At 37.4% G+C, this 19,026-nt stretch overlaps 2 protein-coding genes across 12 annotated transcripts; both read left to right on the top strand.

Moving 5' to 3' along the window:
• Positions 1–268: 268 nt before the first annotated feature.
• Positions 269–5,512, top strand: LOC141620305 (uncharacterized). Its single transcript, XM_074437214.1, has 5 exons — positions 269–953; positions 1,302–2,057; positions 2,603–2,820; positions 4,117–4,246; positions 5,451–5,512. The coding sequence occupies exons 1-5, from the start codon at positions 269–271 to the stop codon at positions 5,510–5,512; spliced, it is 1,851 nt and encodes a 616-aa protein (XP_074293315.1).
• Positions 5,513–7,756: 2,244 nt separating this feature from the next.
• Positions 7,757–17,489, top strand: LOC141616934 (protein GRAVITROPIC IN THE LIGHT 1-like). Of its 11 annotated transcripts, none has more exons than XR_012531071.1 (3): positions 7,757–8,059; positions 8,272–8,344; positions 9,085–9,387. XR_012531071.1 is itself a non-coding variant. In XM_074434095.1 (3 exons), the coding sequence occupies exon 3, from the start codon at positions 15,546–15,548 to the stop codon at positions 16,923–16,925; it is 1,380 nt and encodes a 459-aa protein (XP_074290196.1). In that variant the 5' UTR covers positions 7,771–8,059; positions 8,272–8,344; the 3' UTR covers positions 16,926–17,489. The 11 variants fall into 11 exon arrangements, 9 of the variants coding, with proteins under 9 accessions (XP_074290196.1, XP_074290195.1, XP_074290201.1 ...); XR_012531070.1 differs by having other exon boundaries at positions 7,759–8,059; positions 8,255–8,344; XM_074434095.1 differs by lacking the exon at positions 9,085–9,387 and adding an exon at positions 15,546–17,489 and having other exon boundaries at positions 7,771–8,059.
• The last annotated feature ends 1,537 nt before the right edge of the window (positions 17,490–19,026 follow it).

Below are 19,026 nucleotides of genomic sequence, written 5' to 3'. Positions count from 1 at the left end.
CGTCCTACCAGTAGATTTGTAAAGGGGGTTCTTGAGTTTATTGAGTTTGCTAAAAAAACAAGATGAATATGATTTGGTAGAAAATAAACTTAGGTGTCCTTGTACTAAATGCAAAAACTTGAAATATTTACATCACATTGAGGTAGAAGAACATCTTTATACAAATGGATTTTGTCCAAATTATTATAATTGGATTTGTTATGGAGAACCATATTCTCCAATTACCGAGTAATCACAAATCAAACAAAATGAGAACCCATATAGATATATGGTATTTGATGCTTTGGAGTTTACTACTTTTAATTCTAATGACAACCACGAACCTATCATTGAACAAGAACCACACCCACAAGCAAAATCCTTTTTTGAAATGTTAAAGGCTTTAGAAAAACCCTTATATAAAGGAAGCAGAATGTCATTGTTACAAGCCGCCTCTAGGCTAGTAACCTTGAAATGTGAGTTTAATATGCCATTTAATGTCGTCGATGGTATTGCGTCTTTGCTTGAGGATGTTATCCCTGATGATAACGTTATGACCCGAAGTTTCTATAATACCAAAAAAGTTGTTAAAGGCCTTCAGCTTCCGCATCAAAAAATTGATGCATGTCTCGAAGGATGTATGCTCTTTTGGAAAGATGATGCTTTGCTTGACAAGTGCAGGAAATGTCAAAGGGGTAGATATGAGACAAGTGAGGGAGATATTGTTTTGAAGGGAAAAGGCAAGAAGGGTAATAAGAGGGGTCAAAAGAGTAACAAACCACTATCACCAAACCAATTAATTTATTTTCCTCTTGCTCCAAGGCTTCAAAGAATGTATGCAACAAAAAACATTGCCGAAAAAATGAGATGGCACAAAGAACATCCTCGTACACCGGGAAAGATGTGTCATCCGAGTGATGGAGAGGAATGGCAGCGTTTTGATAAGATTTATCCTGATTTTGCCGAGGAACCCCGTAATGTGCGACTTGGCTTGTGTACGGATGGATTTGCCCCTTTCAGCCAATTTCATAAACTTTACTCGTGTTGGCCCGTGATGATCACGTCATACAACTTACCTCCTTGGTAATGTTTGAAAAGACAATTTATCTTCTTGTCGCTAATTGTTCCCGGTCCTAAGAACCCAAAAGCCCATTTGGATGTTTATTTACAACCGTTGATAGAAGAGTTGAAATATTTGTGGGAAGTTGGTGTGGAAACATATGATGTGTCCTTAAAGCAAAATTTTTAACTAAAAGCTTCACTTTTATGGACCATAAATGAGTTCCCCGCCTATGGTATGTTAACTGGATGGTCTACCGCAGGACCAAAAGCATGCCTTTGTTGCATGGATAAGAGCAAAGCATCGGATAGACATCTACATAGAAGTAACAAGAAAGCTTTTATTAAAGTTAAGGAGGTGCTAGATGATGCTCCGGATCGGCTTCCATCGGATGAACTATGGGAGTTGATACGTGATTTGCCATCTACTGTTGATGGTACTGAAGAAGAGTTTAAATTGTTGAAGAAGAAGAAGAGCGGTTGGTTTAAAAGAAGCATTTTTTGGGACCTTCCGTATGGGTATATATTGTTAATCAGGCACAATTTGGATGTAATGCACATAGAGAAGAATTTCTTTGAGCAACTCATTCATATGATTATGGATGTAGAAGGAAAGTCCAAGGATACTATTGCTTCAAGAAAAGAGTTGAAGTGCTTTTATGATCGTTCCAAAGTTCACATTCGTAAGGACGGGTCTAAGCCAAAAGCTATGTTTGCTCTTGATAAATTTCAAAGGAAGGCATTGTGTCAGTGGTTAGGAACGTTGAAGTTTCCTGATCGATATGCATCCGATTTCAAACGTTGTGTTGATCTTAAGAATTCGAAATTGCAAGGGTTGAAAAGCCACGATTGTCATGTTTTCTTGGAGCGCTTATTACCCGTTGCATTTAAACATCTCCTCCCAACTACCATGTGGAATGCAGTAACAGAGATTAGTCAATTTTTCCGAGATTTATGTTCGTCCTCAATATCGGTTGATGACATGATTCGTCTTGAAGATCAAATTCCAGAAATTTTATGTAAACTTGAGATGATCTTTCCTCCTTCATTCTTTAATTCCATGGAGCATCTACCGATCCATTTGCCTTATGAAGCAAAAATTGGTGGACCCGTCCAATATAGGCGGATGTATCCATTTGAAAACTACGTTAGAATTAACTAGTAATATTGCAATTTGTATTATTATTGATTTACTTAATTTAGCCTATTAACAAATAACCTCATCAATTACATGTATAGGTTTCTTAATCATTTGAAGAAAAAAATTGGTAATAAAGCTCGGGTGGAAGGTTATATATGCATTGCCTATTTATTGGAAGAGATTGCAAATTTTTTCTCTCTTTACTTCGAAAAACATATAGAAACCAAAGCAAACACCTTAAATATTGATAAAGCCGATGAAGTAGACAGAAGTTCATCGGAATTTTCCAAACTCATGATGATGAAGGGTGTTCATCAACTGGGGAAAGAAGATATTTGGATGACAAAGAAAATAATCGTGCTCACCTTTACGTTCTTTCTAATTGTGAAATCTTGAAGTCATATGAAACGCAATTTGTGACAGATTTCATTAAAGAACATCCTAATGTGAGCAGAAATGATGTTTGGAATAAATATGAGGATCAATTTCCACCATGTTTTCGGAACCATGTGATTGAGTGCAATACCCAAGATGATTTGGTCAGAAGTTTGGCCTTTGGTCCTTCACGAAAGGTTAAAACGTGGAATCGATATTCAGTTAATGGGTTTAATTTCCATACATTCAATTACGGGAAGAGGAAGGTTAGATACAATTATGGTGTTACAATTTCTTCCCTTGATGACAATGAATATTATGGCATATTAGAGGATGTCATTGAGTTGTGCTATAATGGGCGTGACCGTGCTTATAAAACCGTTTTATTCAAGTGTGAATGAAAAGATAATTCCGTAGCCGGAATGAGAGTCCATGATCGTTACAAACTCGTAGAAATTAATCATAATCGCACATACTTGAAGTATGATCCATTTATACTCGAACATCAAGCTCATCAAGTGTATTTCGCTTCTTATCCAAGCACGAGTAATGATAAACATTAAAAGCAATGGTGGGCGGTCTTTAAGACAAAGGCAAGGTCAAAATTTGATACAACAATTTTTCAAGAAGAAATCGTATCAAATTCAGTTTTATCTCCAGTTGATGAAATCATTTACGTGAATGAGCAAGAAGCGGGAGGGGAAGAGTTGGAACAAGAGGAAGAGGATAATGAGAGGGGGGAGGATGATCATATGGAGTTGGAGGATGATGATGATGATGATGAAGATGATGATGATAATGATGATGATGAGGATGTCGATGACGAAAGATAATTTGGTATTGTTTTTTACATATTTTTGCTAACTATTTTTAATTTGTAATTGTGTTTTATAATATTCAAATTTTGTTATTGTGTTTTATACTAATTTTTTTATGTTATTGTGTTTTATTTTAGTAACACTTTCTAACAATTTTATTTGTTCAATTGTAGTTATATAATGGCAGGCGGTCGAGGTGGTAGACAGCGAGGCGGCTCTAGTGGGGGTCGTAGTACGCATGAGGAGGAGGGCACCGAGGTTGAGCAGTCCATAGAGGAGGAGGAGTCTGAGGAGGAGGAGGAGGAGGAGGAGGAGGAGGAGGAGGAGGAGGAGGAGGAGGAGGAGGAGGAGGAGGCGAATCAGGAGATCCCTATCACGTACACCGTGGATGACAAGACCATAATTGACATAAGGGGCCTTCGGTAAGATCTTATCTTTATTTATTTTTATTAATAGTTAACTTTTTTTTATTATAAAATTTTTTTAATCTAAATTCGTATTTAACATTATTAATTTCAGGTTTAATTCCAAGAAATTTGTTCGAGGAGTGACCACTAGTACTCAGCAAAACATGACCAAGGGTGTTACTTGTTGGTCAGATGCGAGCGAAGAAGACAAGGAAGGATGGTTCAATAACTTCTGAGTTTGTTTTTTAATATTTTAATGTAAATGTATATTCTATTTCCTTCTTATATTAGCTTATTAGTGATTTGTGTTCACTAACGAATATTTTATTTTGTGTAGCAAAAGTTTCATTGGCCTAAGGATCAAGAGTGTGCAGTTTGGGAAAGGTACAATGACATTGGCAAAAAGCGGCTAAGAGATAACATGTATAAGATTGCTAAAAGGAAGAAAGCACCTCAGTTTATGCAAGGTATTTAGTTACTTTTGATGGTTGTATTTAATTAATTCAAATTATCATCAAATTTATCTATTTAATTAGTCACTTTTGCATTTAATTTTTTTTATTATAGAAAATGCATATCAAGAATTGATGGACAAAATAAATACCAAAAATTTAAGAAGAAGTCGGCTCAAGCACAGATTAATAAAAGGGGAGGAAAAAAAGATGGCAAAGTTGAGGCTATCATTATGGAGGTTCTCAATCATTTTATGACCACGCAATGTCAAGTGTGCGTCGTATATTTAATTTTGTATATAAGTTAGAGTATATTTGATATTAGGACTTAAAGTATCAATTGTTCTTTATAATTTATCCTTTTTTTTTTTTTTTCGGAAGGCGGCCAAGAATAAGGGTAAGATGCTTACGGTTCCGGAGCTTTTCTATGAGACGCATACCAAAGAATGAGCTAAGGGGAAAAGGGTGTTAACTTCGAAGAAGGACAGAGATTTTTATGTAAGTATCAAACAATTCCGCCATTGTGTTTTGATTACATATTATTATATAAGTATAACCTCTAATAATTAACATTTTCATTTTTTAGAATAAATTTAGACTTCGAAAAGAGAAGAACCCCGACGGGCCCGATAATGAACTTTGGCTTGATTTAGTGGACGACTTCAATAAGGGGGAGGTGTATGGAACGGGAACAGCAAAAGAACTCTACTACGACCGACAAAATCCGAGAACACCCGCCTCTCAAAATTAAACATATGTGCCCGGGATCCTGGCTCAACTTCAAACTACACTTGAGGCCGGAAGAGAAGAAAGGAAGGCCGAAAGGGAAGCAAGAGATGCCGCAAGGGATGAAGAACTGCGGAAAATGAAGGAGCAAATGGAGTATATGACCACTTACTTCTCGTCTTGCAATCCGGGATGGCGTCCACAAAATCAAGACCCTAAAGATCCTTCCGGAGGAGGCGATAGCGGAGCAGGAGCTAGTTTGCCATGTAGTTGAGTGAGTTGTTGGTTGTTTATCCTTTTAGTTAGCTTTGTAACTTGTCGGACATTTTAGTTAGATTTGTGACTTGGCGTCACTTGGATTTGGAAACAAACTTTCTTAGTTACTAACTTGTAATAACTTGGATTCGGATTTGAGGTTTCATTGTATAAATTGTGACGTTGTTGGCCATCTTGTGTGTTGTCCTTGTTGTTGGGTTATACGTTTTAAATGCAGGTTTCCATTATAGGAATTTGGCTCGAGCTAAATGGTCATTTTCTGGCAAAATCATTGTATAATTGGCGATTGAAAATGGTTTATTGGCGACTGATTCCGTCGCTAACCTCCTGATTCAATTTTCCAGGTGGCGACGAAATGGCGACCAAAGGCAAATCAATCGCTAAAATGGCGACGAAAAACACCAAATTAGCGACTGAAATGCGTCGCTAACCTCCTGATTCTATTTTTTTAGTGGCGACCAAATGGCGACCGAACACGTGGATGTCGCTATTTTTGCGACTAAATTTCGTCGCCAATTGCAGCATATTTGTCGCCAATTTGGCGACCACACATCCATTCCGTCGGCATTTTAGCTACAACCATCCGTCGTATATCTGTCGCTATTTGGCGACTAAATGTGTCGTCGCCATTTTGGCGACTGAAATCCTTCGTCCGAGTCAACTTAGGCGACTACACGTTGCGACGTCAGTTGAGCGACTGCTTTCGGTCGCCAATTTAGTTTTAGCGACGAATTTCGGTCGCCTATTTTAGTCGCTTGAGAACTGATTTCTTGTAGTGAGGTAGCTGTTTCTTCGGCGCTACAAGCCTTAGGTAAGGGAATGAAAGTTGCATACTTCAAGAATCGATCCACGATAACAAGGATCACACTTAAGGGTGTTTGTTGGGGGTGGTGGAATGGAATGGAATGAGGTTGAGTCATTCAAGTGTTTGGTTGGGGCATTTTAGAATGCAGTTAGGATTCTAATTCCACCCCAATCCCTTGAAATCTCATACCCACCTCCCCCCTCAAGTTTCTAACTCCATTCCTTCCTTCATACAATTCTAAAGTGAACCAAACAAAAATTAATATGTATGGGGTTCTGAATCCATCTCCCCATTGTATCTAATTCAATTCCATTCCAATCCATTCCGACCTTTTGAACCAAACGCCCCCTTAGTTTCTCTACCTTCAGTAACCCATATATGAAGTCCATCGAGATAGTCTCTCATGGTCTTGTCGGTACTGGCAACGGTTTTTACAGTCCTCCCAGCTTCTGGTTCTCCCCCTTGTCTTGTTGGCAAACGAGACAAGTCTTTGTGTACTCCATCACATCATCCTTCATTTGTGACTAATAATAGCTCCTCTTCAATAGGCACAAGGTTCTCTTCTATCCCGGATGACCCGCCCACAAGGTATCATGGCAATCTTCTAAGAGAATCTTCCGCAATCCCGCTACCTTTGGAACAAAAATCCGATGTCCCTTGGTGAATAGAAGTCCATCTTCCATCCAAAATTTACGAGTCATCCGTTCCATGGCTAACTGTTTCAGAGTCTTCGCCATGGGGTCTTGGTCCAGGTGCTCTTTCGTCTTGGCTCTAATATCCGTGACCACCGTAGTGGTAGACAAGTGAGAAATTGTATGGAGTGCGAAGAGGTCACACCTACGACTTAAGGCATCAACGACTCTATTCGCCGCTCCCGGTCGGTAAACGAACTCAACATCGAACTCCGCCAACAATTCCTGCCGTTACGAGTCGACTAAGATCGGTTTAGGTCGGGTTCAAGTTAAGATAAATAGAGTTGTTGTCATTTATCAATTCAACATCAAGTCAAATCGAGCCGCATTGGTACCGATTCATGAAATTCAGATCGAATTCCTCGAACCGAGTTAACTTTTACTAGCTCTACCTCGCTTAGTTGCAACTCACAACACGCAACTAACACACATGACACTAGGGGTGTGCACTGGGCCTCGCTGGGTTGGGTTGAGGATTAGCGGCCTAGGCACGACACGAGTGAGGTACCAAGCTGGGTCGGGCCAGTGTTGGGTTGGTTTCGTCCAGCTCGAGCTCAACCCACTTAGCAGCAGGCCAAAATGGGTCCCTTTATTTTTGTATTTTTTTTAGTGCTGGACCGGGCCGGACGACCAGACCTATAAAATGCAAGCACTAGACAGGTCTGAGGAAGAGGTCAGGCCATGTCAAGCTACTAAACTTCGACCCACGAGAGCGGGCTGAGCTGGATTGGCCCGCTGGCCGCTACAATGCACAAATGCACATGACACAACGTCAAAAGCGTAAAATAAGACACCCAAACATTCAAATTCAAATGAACATGATAAACACAAATTCTCATTATAGAGGGGAAGTATCCGTCTATAGGTATAAACGTGCCAAATATCAACACAATTTAAGAGTAAGACAAGCAAAAAGTTAGATGATGGGGTCCAAAAATATCATCACTTTTAAGCATATTTAACCCATCTTTAACTTTAAACGGATATATCCGTTCCGTCTACCGTGAAACTAATTGCATGATAAAACCTAAACCCTTCCATATTTGTTGATCTCTCTCTACACTTCCTCCCGCCCCTTTGATTGAGTCTCTCACATTCTCCCTCATTTCTTACTTTCCTCTCGATCTCCTCCCAATTTTCTTCACTCTCATCATCTCATCCCCCAACCTCAAATAAATTCCTTTGCTTATTCTATTCTATCAAATATATTCTCAACAAGAAAAACTCAATTTCACAGTATCTAATATCAATTCCTAAAACATCATCATACAAAGTCAATATCTCCATCCACCAACGCACTCACCAAGATTTATCCGCCCTTTTATTACGGTAACTTCATTTTTATTGTAATATGTATTTCTAATTTTCTATACTCCGGTACTTTTTTCTTTAATTGCAATAACCTTAGTAAGCAAAAGTAAACTAATCAATGGAATGGAGGAAGTATAAGGTATACCGTTTTATCACGACACGACTTTGTTCGTTGCCACGAAACATCAGTATACCTAATAATCTGTCATATAGATGAAATTTGTATGCAGGTTGAACGCTTCTTCGTCAAGATGCTTTAACTGACGCGTTACGACTTACGATCCTCGCGATATATACACAAAGGTACAAATCGACGTTTCTATTTACATGTTCGTACAATTCATATACGATGTATCTTTGTACGCGCTATGTTAGCCGGTCACGTGTCCCTTCGGATTTTTCTGTAGTTTACGCGTTTTTATCGCATGTCTCGCGACTCGCGGCAGCATAGTAATTTCAGATACGCACTACATTTAATTGATATACATGTAAATGTAAATCGTCAATAGTTTGATTTCTGAAATGTCCACGTACATAATCTCATTTTTCTGATAATATCACTATTGTGTCGCTATTAATTTCATCGCAAATTCTTATTTCAGATCGTCATATCCGTCTAAAATGGTCGGACGGATACCATTTCCTCTCACAAAAAACCCATTTAGGGTGTGAGTGGGAAAGCACATGAGGGTGTCCCAGCACCCATGTGCTTCTCACTTGTGAGAGGTCTTATTGCGGCCTGAAATAAGGCGGCCTGAAACAAAACGGACTGTAATTTCATATATATTTTTGTTTAAGAATGGACATACCCTTTTATTACTCCTATTACTCTATTGGACAATAAAGTTCTTTTTTTATAGAGTAAATTATCAATAACTCCCTTTTAAAATACACTTTTTAAAATTTACTCCCTTTTAAAAAAAAGTTTAAAAATTACACCCATAATATTGCAAAAATTTAGAAATTGCTCCCAAACCCCTACTTTTACATTTTTATGACAAAAATGCCCCTTATTTTATTTCTTATATGACGAGTACGGTTAGAGGTGGCAGTTCGGGCTCGGCACGGTGGGCGGCACGGCCAGGCACGGGAGTCGGCACGAGCACGGCCCGGCACGGTGGCAGAATCGAGGTGGCACGAGCCCAGCCCGTCCGTGCTAGAACAGGGCTCCGACTTCAGAATTTCGAAATCATCGTGCCCAGGCACGGCACGCACCAGGCATGATGGGCGGCACGGTGGCAGATGGAATTATAGTCGTTGGTAGAGAATTATAGTCGTTGCTTGGCTGCTTGCTCTGTTTTGTACCGTTGCTCTGTTTTGTACCATTGCTACTGCTAGTCTGCTAGTCTCTTTTTTTTTTTTTTTTTTTTTTTTAATTACAAACTCTATAAATACAACTTTAATTCAATTCATTTCTTCACAATTCAATCCATCTCTTATTCTCTTCTACTTATCTTTATTCTTATATACTTCTTATAATTTTACAATATAACTTATAAATATATAAAAATCTTATATAAAACAATTAGTAATATAAAATAATTAGTTATATAAAGTAATTAGTTAATCGGGTTTGTTGAATCGGAAGTTCAAGCAAGGGTTCAATTGGGTTTTATAACATCGGGTTTGTTGAATCGGGTATTCGGTTCAAGCAAGGGTTCAATTCTTCATTTCGATATTCCGAATTCCGATAGCTTTGTTTGCATTTTCTAACTCTACTTTTTATTATATTGTTTTAATTTTTGTTTGTTGAGTTAAATTTAGTTAATTAATTCTATTTAAATATTAGTTTGTCTTTTAAAAATTTAATTATAATTATGAACTCACAAAACTCGTCTAAGAGGTCACGTCATATCGTTTAATAAAAAACTCTTTTTTTTTCACCGTTTCTTAATTATTTGATTAAATCGAATATATTAAAAATACAAGTAATCAATTACATTAATATTTAATAAAATATATATTTTAGTTAAATTATTATATTAATAAACAAAAAGTACTAAAATCATACAATTATTATAAAAAGTTCTTTGTTTTTTTTTAAAATAAAAAAATAAAAAAATAAAAATAGCACGATGGGCCGGCCCATGAACAAGGCACGACCAGCCCATGGGCCAGGCACGGCCCAACACGAAAATGGGCGTGCCACAGACGGGCCGCGGCTAGGGATGGTGAAGATGGGCCAAGCACGGCACGACGGGCCTGGGCCGGGCCAAATTTTGGAGGTGGCACGATGGGCCGGCACGCGGGCCGGCCCAGCACGGCCCACTGCCATCTCTAAGTACGGTGGTGAAGTTTGGCGGAGGATTGTGGTGGTTAGCTGTGGAGTCCTTGGGTGGTTGAAGGGTGGGCATAGTTGTAATGGAGTTGGGTAGTAATATGAAAAATTTTAAAAAAATAAGGGGTATTTTTGTCATAAAAATGCAATTATAGGGGTTTGGTAGCAATTTTTAAATTTTTGCAATATTTTGGGTGTAATTTTTAAATTTTTTTTTTAAAAGGGAGTAAGTTTTAAAAAGTGTATTTTAAAAGGGAGTTATTAATAATTTACTCTTTTTTATATCAAAATCTCCTTTTTCATTTTAACATTATTTAACTTGGTTGTGAGTAGATATTGCAAATTTGAGCCGACCGGAACTCGAGTAAATCCGACCCGACAGAACCCGAGAATATTACAACTCGAAACCAACCGACCCGACGACGACCCATAACCCGACTTGACCCGATGATCAGTGACCCGAAACCGACCCGTAACCGGGCATCACTCGATGATGACCTGAACCCGACCCAGACCCGATATTGATTTGACCCGATACTAACCCGATTAAATTGATGAACCGACAATTATTAAGGTTAATATTGATCAAAATGAAAGTGATTTTATATTTAGATTGATATGTTTGATTTAATAATGAAGTAGTTAAACCAAATAATGGTTAAAAACTAAATTTAATGGTAAAAAATTGGAGCAATGTGATAAAATAACCGGACCCGACCCAAACCCGACCTGAAACATCATTTGACCCAAAATGACCCAACCCGATAATGACCCGACCCGATATATTATCTAACCTGAAATAACCCGACGCGATAATGACCCGAACACGACCCGATCCAACCCGAAAGAGTTGGCTGACCCGATATGACCCGAACTCGATATGACCAACTCCACTTGACCAACCCCACTTGACCCGACCTAATTGCCACCTCTAATTGTGAGTACACCTTAAGTTAAACCGTCGTAAATAAGAATTTGTGATTATGAGAAAGGTTCAAACCATTTTAATAACACAAACTGTGTCACAATGTAGGGAGTAGAGACTAGTGAAAATTTATCTGTCTTAAGTAAGATTACCTGAACTGTTTATTCGTTAAAGATATATTCAGTGCTTGCATAAGTTAGGTTAATGATGAAAGTTTGTTTAAGAATAGTGTTTTATTATTGTACATAAAACCATCTTACACCAACTGTGAACTCTGAACTAATAATTATGTACAAACTACAAAGCAAAGAAGTACGGGAATTGGTTGCTAAATTAGACTCATCTCTGTCTTTTCTGTGGAGATTTGTTATAACACTTAGTAGATTAATTGTGCTGTAAATTAGTTGCGCAACTCTTGTTGAGAAATTTGACCCGTTAATGCCATATAAATGTGAACTGTTGATCTAACAGTGATGGGCTACTAACGGCCTCTTTGTTCAAGCAGTAAATCACATCCTGCTAATGTTTGTTTGCTTATTGATATTCAGCTGCCTAAATTAAGGAAGTTGACTGCTTTAAATCTTTAATGCGCTCAGGGTTATGTTTTGTTAACTTATCACGTGAGGCTGACCGAATTTTGTTTTCTATCTTCTACAAAGTAGAAACCCCACTACACATGGAGAAAATGGCTTAGAACTGGTGGGGCCGGTGTCGCGTTGCGTTCATGTCCGTCTTAACTTTAAATGGGTTATCACTTCCTTTATCCGAACCGATTCAATTATATAGACAGTTCATTGTCTCAACCCAACCAAATCTATTTAATTTTTCAATAACCCAACTGGCTCTGTACTTTTAATCTTAATTTTTCTGAACTTAACTTATAAAGTAGTATAAGTTTTATAAAGTGAAGTTATAGAATCTAAACTGAATTTTATGCGTTTCTTTTCTAACTAACTAAATTGAGAAGGTAGTATAGGAGTTAATTTGGTAGGGGTTAAGACTAATGGCTAGAGATCTAGTTATGGAGCCACGTGACTGATACAGTGTATGATGTGAAAAGATAGTGATGCAGTATCTATTGTCTTTGTTCTATATACTGAGAGAATCCCTGTCAACATATCAGCTAGTCTGTGACGGGTTAATCCCGTCACAAGCTTGTGACCTCTCACAAAAAGGGAAAGGGGACAAGGTGAGGCATTTCCCATGTGCTTCCCACTTACCTCTAAATGGGCATTTTGTGAGAGAAAACGGTATCCGTCACAAGCTTGTGACGGATATCGCCGTCACAAATGAAAATTTGTGTCAACATATTGTTGTAATAAGGGGTCCACTGATTTTGTGAAGTAGCGGGCTCTTGTGTGTGGGTCACAATGACAATTGACAAGCCAATGCATGTTTGTTTTGTACATGGGGTGTTCTGGGGGATTGTATGTCAGTATGTATGTATGTATGTATACAGTATACATGGTGGGAGTGTATTGTTCAGGAATTTTTTGAGTGTTTCAAAGAATCCAAGAGATCTGAATCTATTATTTAAACTCTGCGTAAGGGTGTACCAAAATGTTAAAAAGTTATGCTACTGATAACAGGTTAAAGGAGAGGTGTACATTTAACTTGTATCTGCAATAACTAAGTGGTACCATTTTATGCCTGACGCTTCCATTTGAAATGTAGCTTTTCTACTTTCTTACTCGTTTACTTTTACTGCACAACCACTCATGGTATTTGTGTCATTTCATTGACTTGGCCACTTGCTACATGTGGACTAATCATCTTTGAGACGAATTAAAAAGGTGAGTCATTTATCCTAATCAGCTATACATGTAGGAAATCCCGAAATTATTAGGGCATCAACAATAGAGGTTTGTTAATGGAGTTTCTCCACTATTTGAGAGGTTTGATAGACAAACCCTTTTATTGTATACTCCGTACAAATTTGTGTTTTTGGTTGTTGGTTATAGTGGGTCCCATGAAATATATTTTTATGAGGTTTGTAAAGGTTTGTCTATTGTTGTGATTTATTGTTCAAAATGTTAGTGAGTGGGGGTGGTGTAACCTAGAACAAACCTTTATTGAGGTTTGTCTATTACCCGTGCCCTTATTACAAATGTATAGGAGTATAGAACAGGTAAGCAAATAAAAATGACTGAGATGATAAGGGTAATGTTGATTATTGAATTGATACAGTGAACAAATTGAGGTTTATTGACTTAACTACCTAAGCTGAGGTGTAAAGCTGTGTAGTTGTGTAGTTCTTAAACACTAATTAATACTCTGCACTCGTACTCCAAAAGATACTAACATAGTAGCATGTGAGATATTGAACTATTCGTCTATTTTGTTGTTTCTTTTATTTTGTCTATTGAGTCTCTGAGTGGTCAAATAAGACGGTGCAGCTTTGGTTCTAGGGGTTTCAAAGAAAAGAATTGTTCATGCTCTGTGGTACATTATATATTTAAGGAGTTAAGGGCAATAAAAATAAAGGTTTGTCGACGGTGTTCATCCTTCATTCTAGAAGTTTGTCCATAGGATATTGTTGTAAATCAAAAACATGAAAAAAATTACATATTTGTATACATGTTTGCTCGAGGACTTGGACATATTTGCATGACAAATAGTTGATAGCGAGTCCCATAATTTAGGACCTTGAAAAAGTGTATTGTTATGCATGAGTTTGTTAGTAGAGACTAGAGAGGTGGTGGATTGGGTGTTGTGTCATAGAACGAATTTATAAAGAGGTTTGTTTATTGCTAGTGTTCTTATATCCGTAGTGCACATGAAGGCGGTGAATTGTTTTCGTTTTAGTTTCGGACCATGATTGAAAATTCTTAACTATGGGTGGTTAGGGGTTGTTTTATAATTGGTCTCTCTTAAGATGGATGTATTTGTCTTTAAGAGTAAAATGGGTCAAATAAATGTCGGCCTAACATTTGTGTTAAATGTTCTCAAATGGTGTGAAAAGAAGAAAATTTGTTGATTGTATGATAGTATGATACTCTAAAATGTTAACTCAACTTGTGGTCTCATTTCACCTCCTCTCATCACATCATATATATAATAAGTAAAGAACATCAAATTTTTGGTTTCAATCGACCAAACTGACAAGCTTGTTGGTTTAAATTCGTGGTCTATGCTTGTCAAGTAGACCAACTTGGGGTTCCGTGCCTTAAACCCTTTCCCTTGGAATAGACAGAAAACCCAAAGAATCTAAATATAAATATCTCAACTTGTGCTAATGTGAGCATCGGTGGAAGAAGTGTATGTGATTCCTTTTGATGCATACATGTACTTCCTCCATTCAACTCCACTTTACCACTTTGCTTTTTCACGTTCGTCAACACGTGTTTTATACGGTAAATATCGTTAGCTACGTATTTGCAAAAATTATAAAAGTTAGATATTTTTAATGTACTCGTAAAGACGAATCAAACAAGATCCCACATGAATATATTTTCACTTATGTATTGAGAGAAAATCGAGATTGAATATGCACTTGTGTATAGTGTAGAAAATTGAAATAGGTAGAGTGGAGTTGAATGGAGGAAATATATGTCTTTACATGGAAACTTGAGTCATTTTCTTTAAATTTCCTTAGTTGTATTCTAGCTTGTATAGGAAGAAACAATCATCATTTTTATATTAGGGAAAACTTAGCCTTACGTGCATGGTAGTACGTCCATGTCAGTATTCAATGTTTATATATTGCAACACTCCTAGTTTTGCTTGTAGAGTTGTAGGTAATATCTCTCTTTGTTTCACCAACTCTTGTAAACTGTAAATATCATCTTATCCCAGTCACATTCTAATCAATATATATATCTTGTATTGGGCTGATTTCCATGTATGTATACACCCTTCTTTCGTTTATTAGTAGGTCTTTCTTACAACCGTTGTGAGTTAAAACTTCCCACAAAACTTGTTTCCATGTATACACCCTTCTTTAGCTTTTTTACAACGGTTGTAAATGAGAATTTGTACTAGATTATTCTCTTTTTTCCTGTCTCTATTGTCTTCCTGTTCAATTTCCTTTTGCCTGATTCTTAATGCATCTTTTCTCCCACTTTATTAAGAAAGAAAGCACTTGTGACAAAATGAATTTAAAATATTCCATGTGGCATGTATAATGGCCTTGATCTGTGATATAAAGCAAACCTTACTTTATCTTTTAGATTCTTTATAGTACAATAATCACTATAATCATTTCAAGGTACATCTCCAAATAGTTTCTTACCTGTAATAACATTTTCGATTAAGCTGTAGTATCGTGGGTAATCATAATTGTTGCTGATTTTGTTTGGCAGATGGATTCCGTCAAAGGTCCGTCTCCGTCGACCACCCCGAGTAAGAGCAGGATAGCTCGTGCAATCTCCAAAGTCCTCCATGTCCGTTCTCTCACTGGGATTTCTCCAGGCAGTGTATTACCAAATTTTAAAACAAAAGAAAAAAGCAGGGAAATGAAGCAACAAGAAAAGGTCAAGGTCGAGGTATTAAATGGTGTTCAGAGCAAGTCTACCTTAAAGGTTGTTGATCAACAGCTTATCGATAGGATTTCTCGAGATGCACTTGTTGGTAAGGTATTTGCCAGTATTTCATCTATCAAAGCTGCGTATGCTCAATTACAACAAGCTCAGTCACCCTACGATTTTGTTGGTATTCAAACTTCTGACCAAATGGTCATTGGTGAGCTGAAATCCTTATCAGAGCTCAAACAAAGTTTTGCAAAGAAACAATTTGATCCGTTTCCTGAGAAAGCTTTGGTTATGTATGAAATCGAAGAGCAAAAGAATCTCGTAAAGACGTATGAGATTCTAGGGAAAAAATTGGAGAGTCAGGTGAAACTGAAAGACTCCGAGATCACATTCCTGAAGGAGAAACTAGATGAATTCAAGAAAGAAAACCGGGGAATTGAGAAAAGATTAAACGCGAGTGGACAACTCACGGTTCTTGATAATCTTCACATGTCGGGATTAAGTCCGAACCATTTTATTCCCGTTCTTAGACATACTATAAGATCAGTTCGCACTTTTGTGAGGGTTATGGTTAGTGAAATGAGGTCAGCAGGGTGGAATGTCGACGCGGCTGCTGCTGTCATTCATCCGGGTGTGACCTACTGGAAGCCTCAGCATAAGTGTTTCACATTCGAGTCTTTTGTGTGTAAAGAAGTGTTTGATAGTTTCCACATTCCCAACTTTTCCCTTCCAAGTGAACCTTTACCGGACCACAAGCAGCGACGTAGGCTGTTTTTTGAGAGATTTACTGAATTAAAGTCGGTCAAAGCAATGGATTATCTCTGTCAAAAGCCTAAATCGACATTTGGAAAGTTTTGCCGGGCCAAGTACTTACGGGTGGTGCACTCGAAGATGGAGTCATCCTTGTTTGGTAACTTGAACCAGAGAAACCTGGTGAATTCTGGTGAATACCCAGAAACTGCCTTTTTTACAGCATTTGCTGAAATGGCAAAGAGAGTATGGTTATTACATTGCCTGGCATTTTCTTTCGAGCCTGTCTCCTCTATCTTTCAGTTCAGAAATCAGTGCCGGTTTTCAGAAGTGTACATGGAAAGTGTCTCCGACGAGGCATTCTTGCCAGGGGCAGAACCATGTGTGGCATTTACGGTGGTTCCTGGGTTTAAGATTGGTAAGACTTGTGTCCAGTCTCAGGTGTATCTTGCTAGTACATGACTAAAACCAGAAGAGTAACGCTATCAACCTTCTCTTTTCTAACTTTCCAATTTTTCATTAACACAAGTGAAATGGTAGAAAAGAGGTGGTTGGTATCTTTAATCATAACAAAGCAGCAGATCATTTTGATCATAGTATCATCATTTTCGGTCGAATGATCCAACGGTGAGATGCGATCACGGTGTGGGGTCCACAGAGTGTACTGGAGGGCACTGGCTCAAATTTTAGAAAAATAAAAAGATGCCTTTGTTTTTGTTGGCTGGTAGATTCAACTCTGTGGAACATGGTTACTTGGGCCAATTTGTCCCTTAATCTGTGGCTTTTTATGAATGTGAGACTGGTGTGGGCTTTGGGGGTTGAAAATGGTGATTAGTTTATGATTAAGATTATCAATGTTTTAATGATTTTTACCAAAATTTTGTTAATACCTAGGTAGAGTAGGGGCTATCTATAGTAGTTTGTTGTAAGCATAATATTAGTATAATGTAATTTAGTTGTACTAAAAAGCAACAATGTTTATGTTGTTTGTGTATACGAAAAGTAGTAAGGAGTTTATTATTTTAATTTGCCACTCTTGGTCTTTGCTAAAAGACGTGCTAGTGTGCTACTGCTGTGTGCCTCTATTGTATACACAAACAAAACACCATTTCCTCTTCCACAAATTCTCATTATAGACGGACACTATCCGTCTATATGTATAGACGGATACCATTTCCCCTCACAAATATCCGTTTGCCATAAAGTGAGAAGCACATGGGGGGTGCCCCACTTTGTCCCCCCTACCCATTTTATTAGAGGTCTTTACCCGTCTGTTCGTCCCACCCGTCTATACCAAGACCTATTGTTCCTCTTCCCGAGCATCGTTTTTTTTTTCTCTCCTTTCAAATCGAATATTTTTACTTCTAGTTTGATTTGGTCTCATTCATGAGTACAACTTGCTTACTTGCAACGTCAAATAATGATTAGATACACGTAAAATGGATTAAATAATTTACCACAAATTCTCATTTGTGACGGCCGATATCCGTCACAAGCTTGTGACGGGTCAAATAAAACACACATGGGAAGATAAAGACAGGTCATTTGTGATTCCCTACGCATTCTACTTTTTTGTCTTATCTGCCCATGTGCGTGATACTTAACCCGTCACAAGGATATCAGGGGCGGACAATAGAATTTCGTGGCCCTGTTCCAAATGTTATATAAAGGCCCTGTTATAATCGTCTCATATTTTTCAAGCTATATGCAAGCGTAATTTTTTACGTATTATATAAACAACCTTGTCATAATCCTCTCATAACTTCCGAATCTTACAAATGCGAACATATTATTTGATGCCTTTAATATTTGACAACAGCGTAATTTTAAATTATCAAATACCAAGTATTTGAAATTTATAAAGCGAAATTTATTAGGTGTCTTGAACTAGTAAAACCCATAAGCAATATACTACATATCATCATAATGCATTTAGATGTAAAAACAAATCATATTATTCCTCTATTACTTTAGTTCATTTAGCTCGGCTATTATCATTTTTTTTTTTGGCGAAACAATAATTGATAAATAAGATTAAATTTAAAAAATGGAGTAATGTAACTTAATTATTAATAATAAAATATTCGTAACAAGTGTTATTTTTTAAAAAGTTATTTTTCATGGAAAATAAATATATGAAAATTATCACAATAAAAAAAGTAAATCACCTATATAATGTTAAACTAAAGTAAAAAAACAAAAAATATTAGGTAAGGGAATCGAACCCCTGACCTTAAGCTATTTGTATATTCCCAGTAACTTAGTTCTTCACCACTGAATCACTACAAGTTTAGTGCACTTTTAGTGCATCAATTACTATTAATCTTTGTCTTGGTCTAGAGGAGGTCCTTAGCGGGCTTGGCCCCCGGTGCGACGAGCCGAATGGACGGGCTCATGGCCGCTCTGAAGGATATATCCGTTACAAGTGAGACCTATTGATAATTTATATACCCAATTAATAATGAGCACTAATTATTGTTAGAACTAAGTATGTCTTCGAATCCGTTTTACAAATTACCTTGTTAAAAAACTATCTCAACCAAAAACTTAAGCCGATGGTTGA

Source organism: Silene latifolia, chromosome X (assembly GCF_048544455.1).
Source record: "Silene latifolia isolate original U9 population chromosome X, ASM4854445v1, whole genome shotgun sequence".
Lineage (NCBI taxonomy): Eukaryota > Viridiplantae > Streptophyta > Magnoliopsida > Caryophyllales > Caryophyllaceae > Silene > Silene latifolia.
The sequence above is the reverse complement of the archived record's forward strand: the minus strand, read 5'-3'. Positions and strand labels throughout refer to the sequence as shown.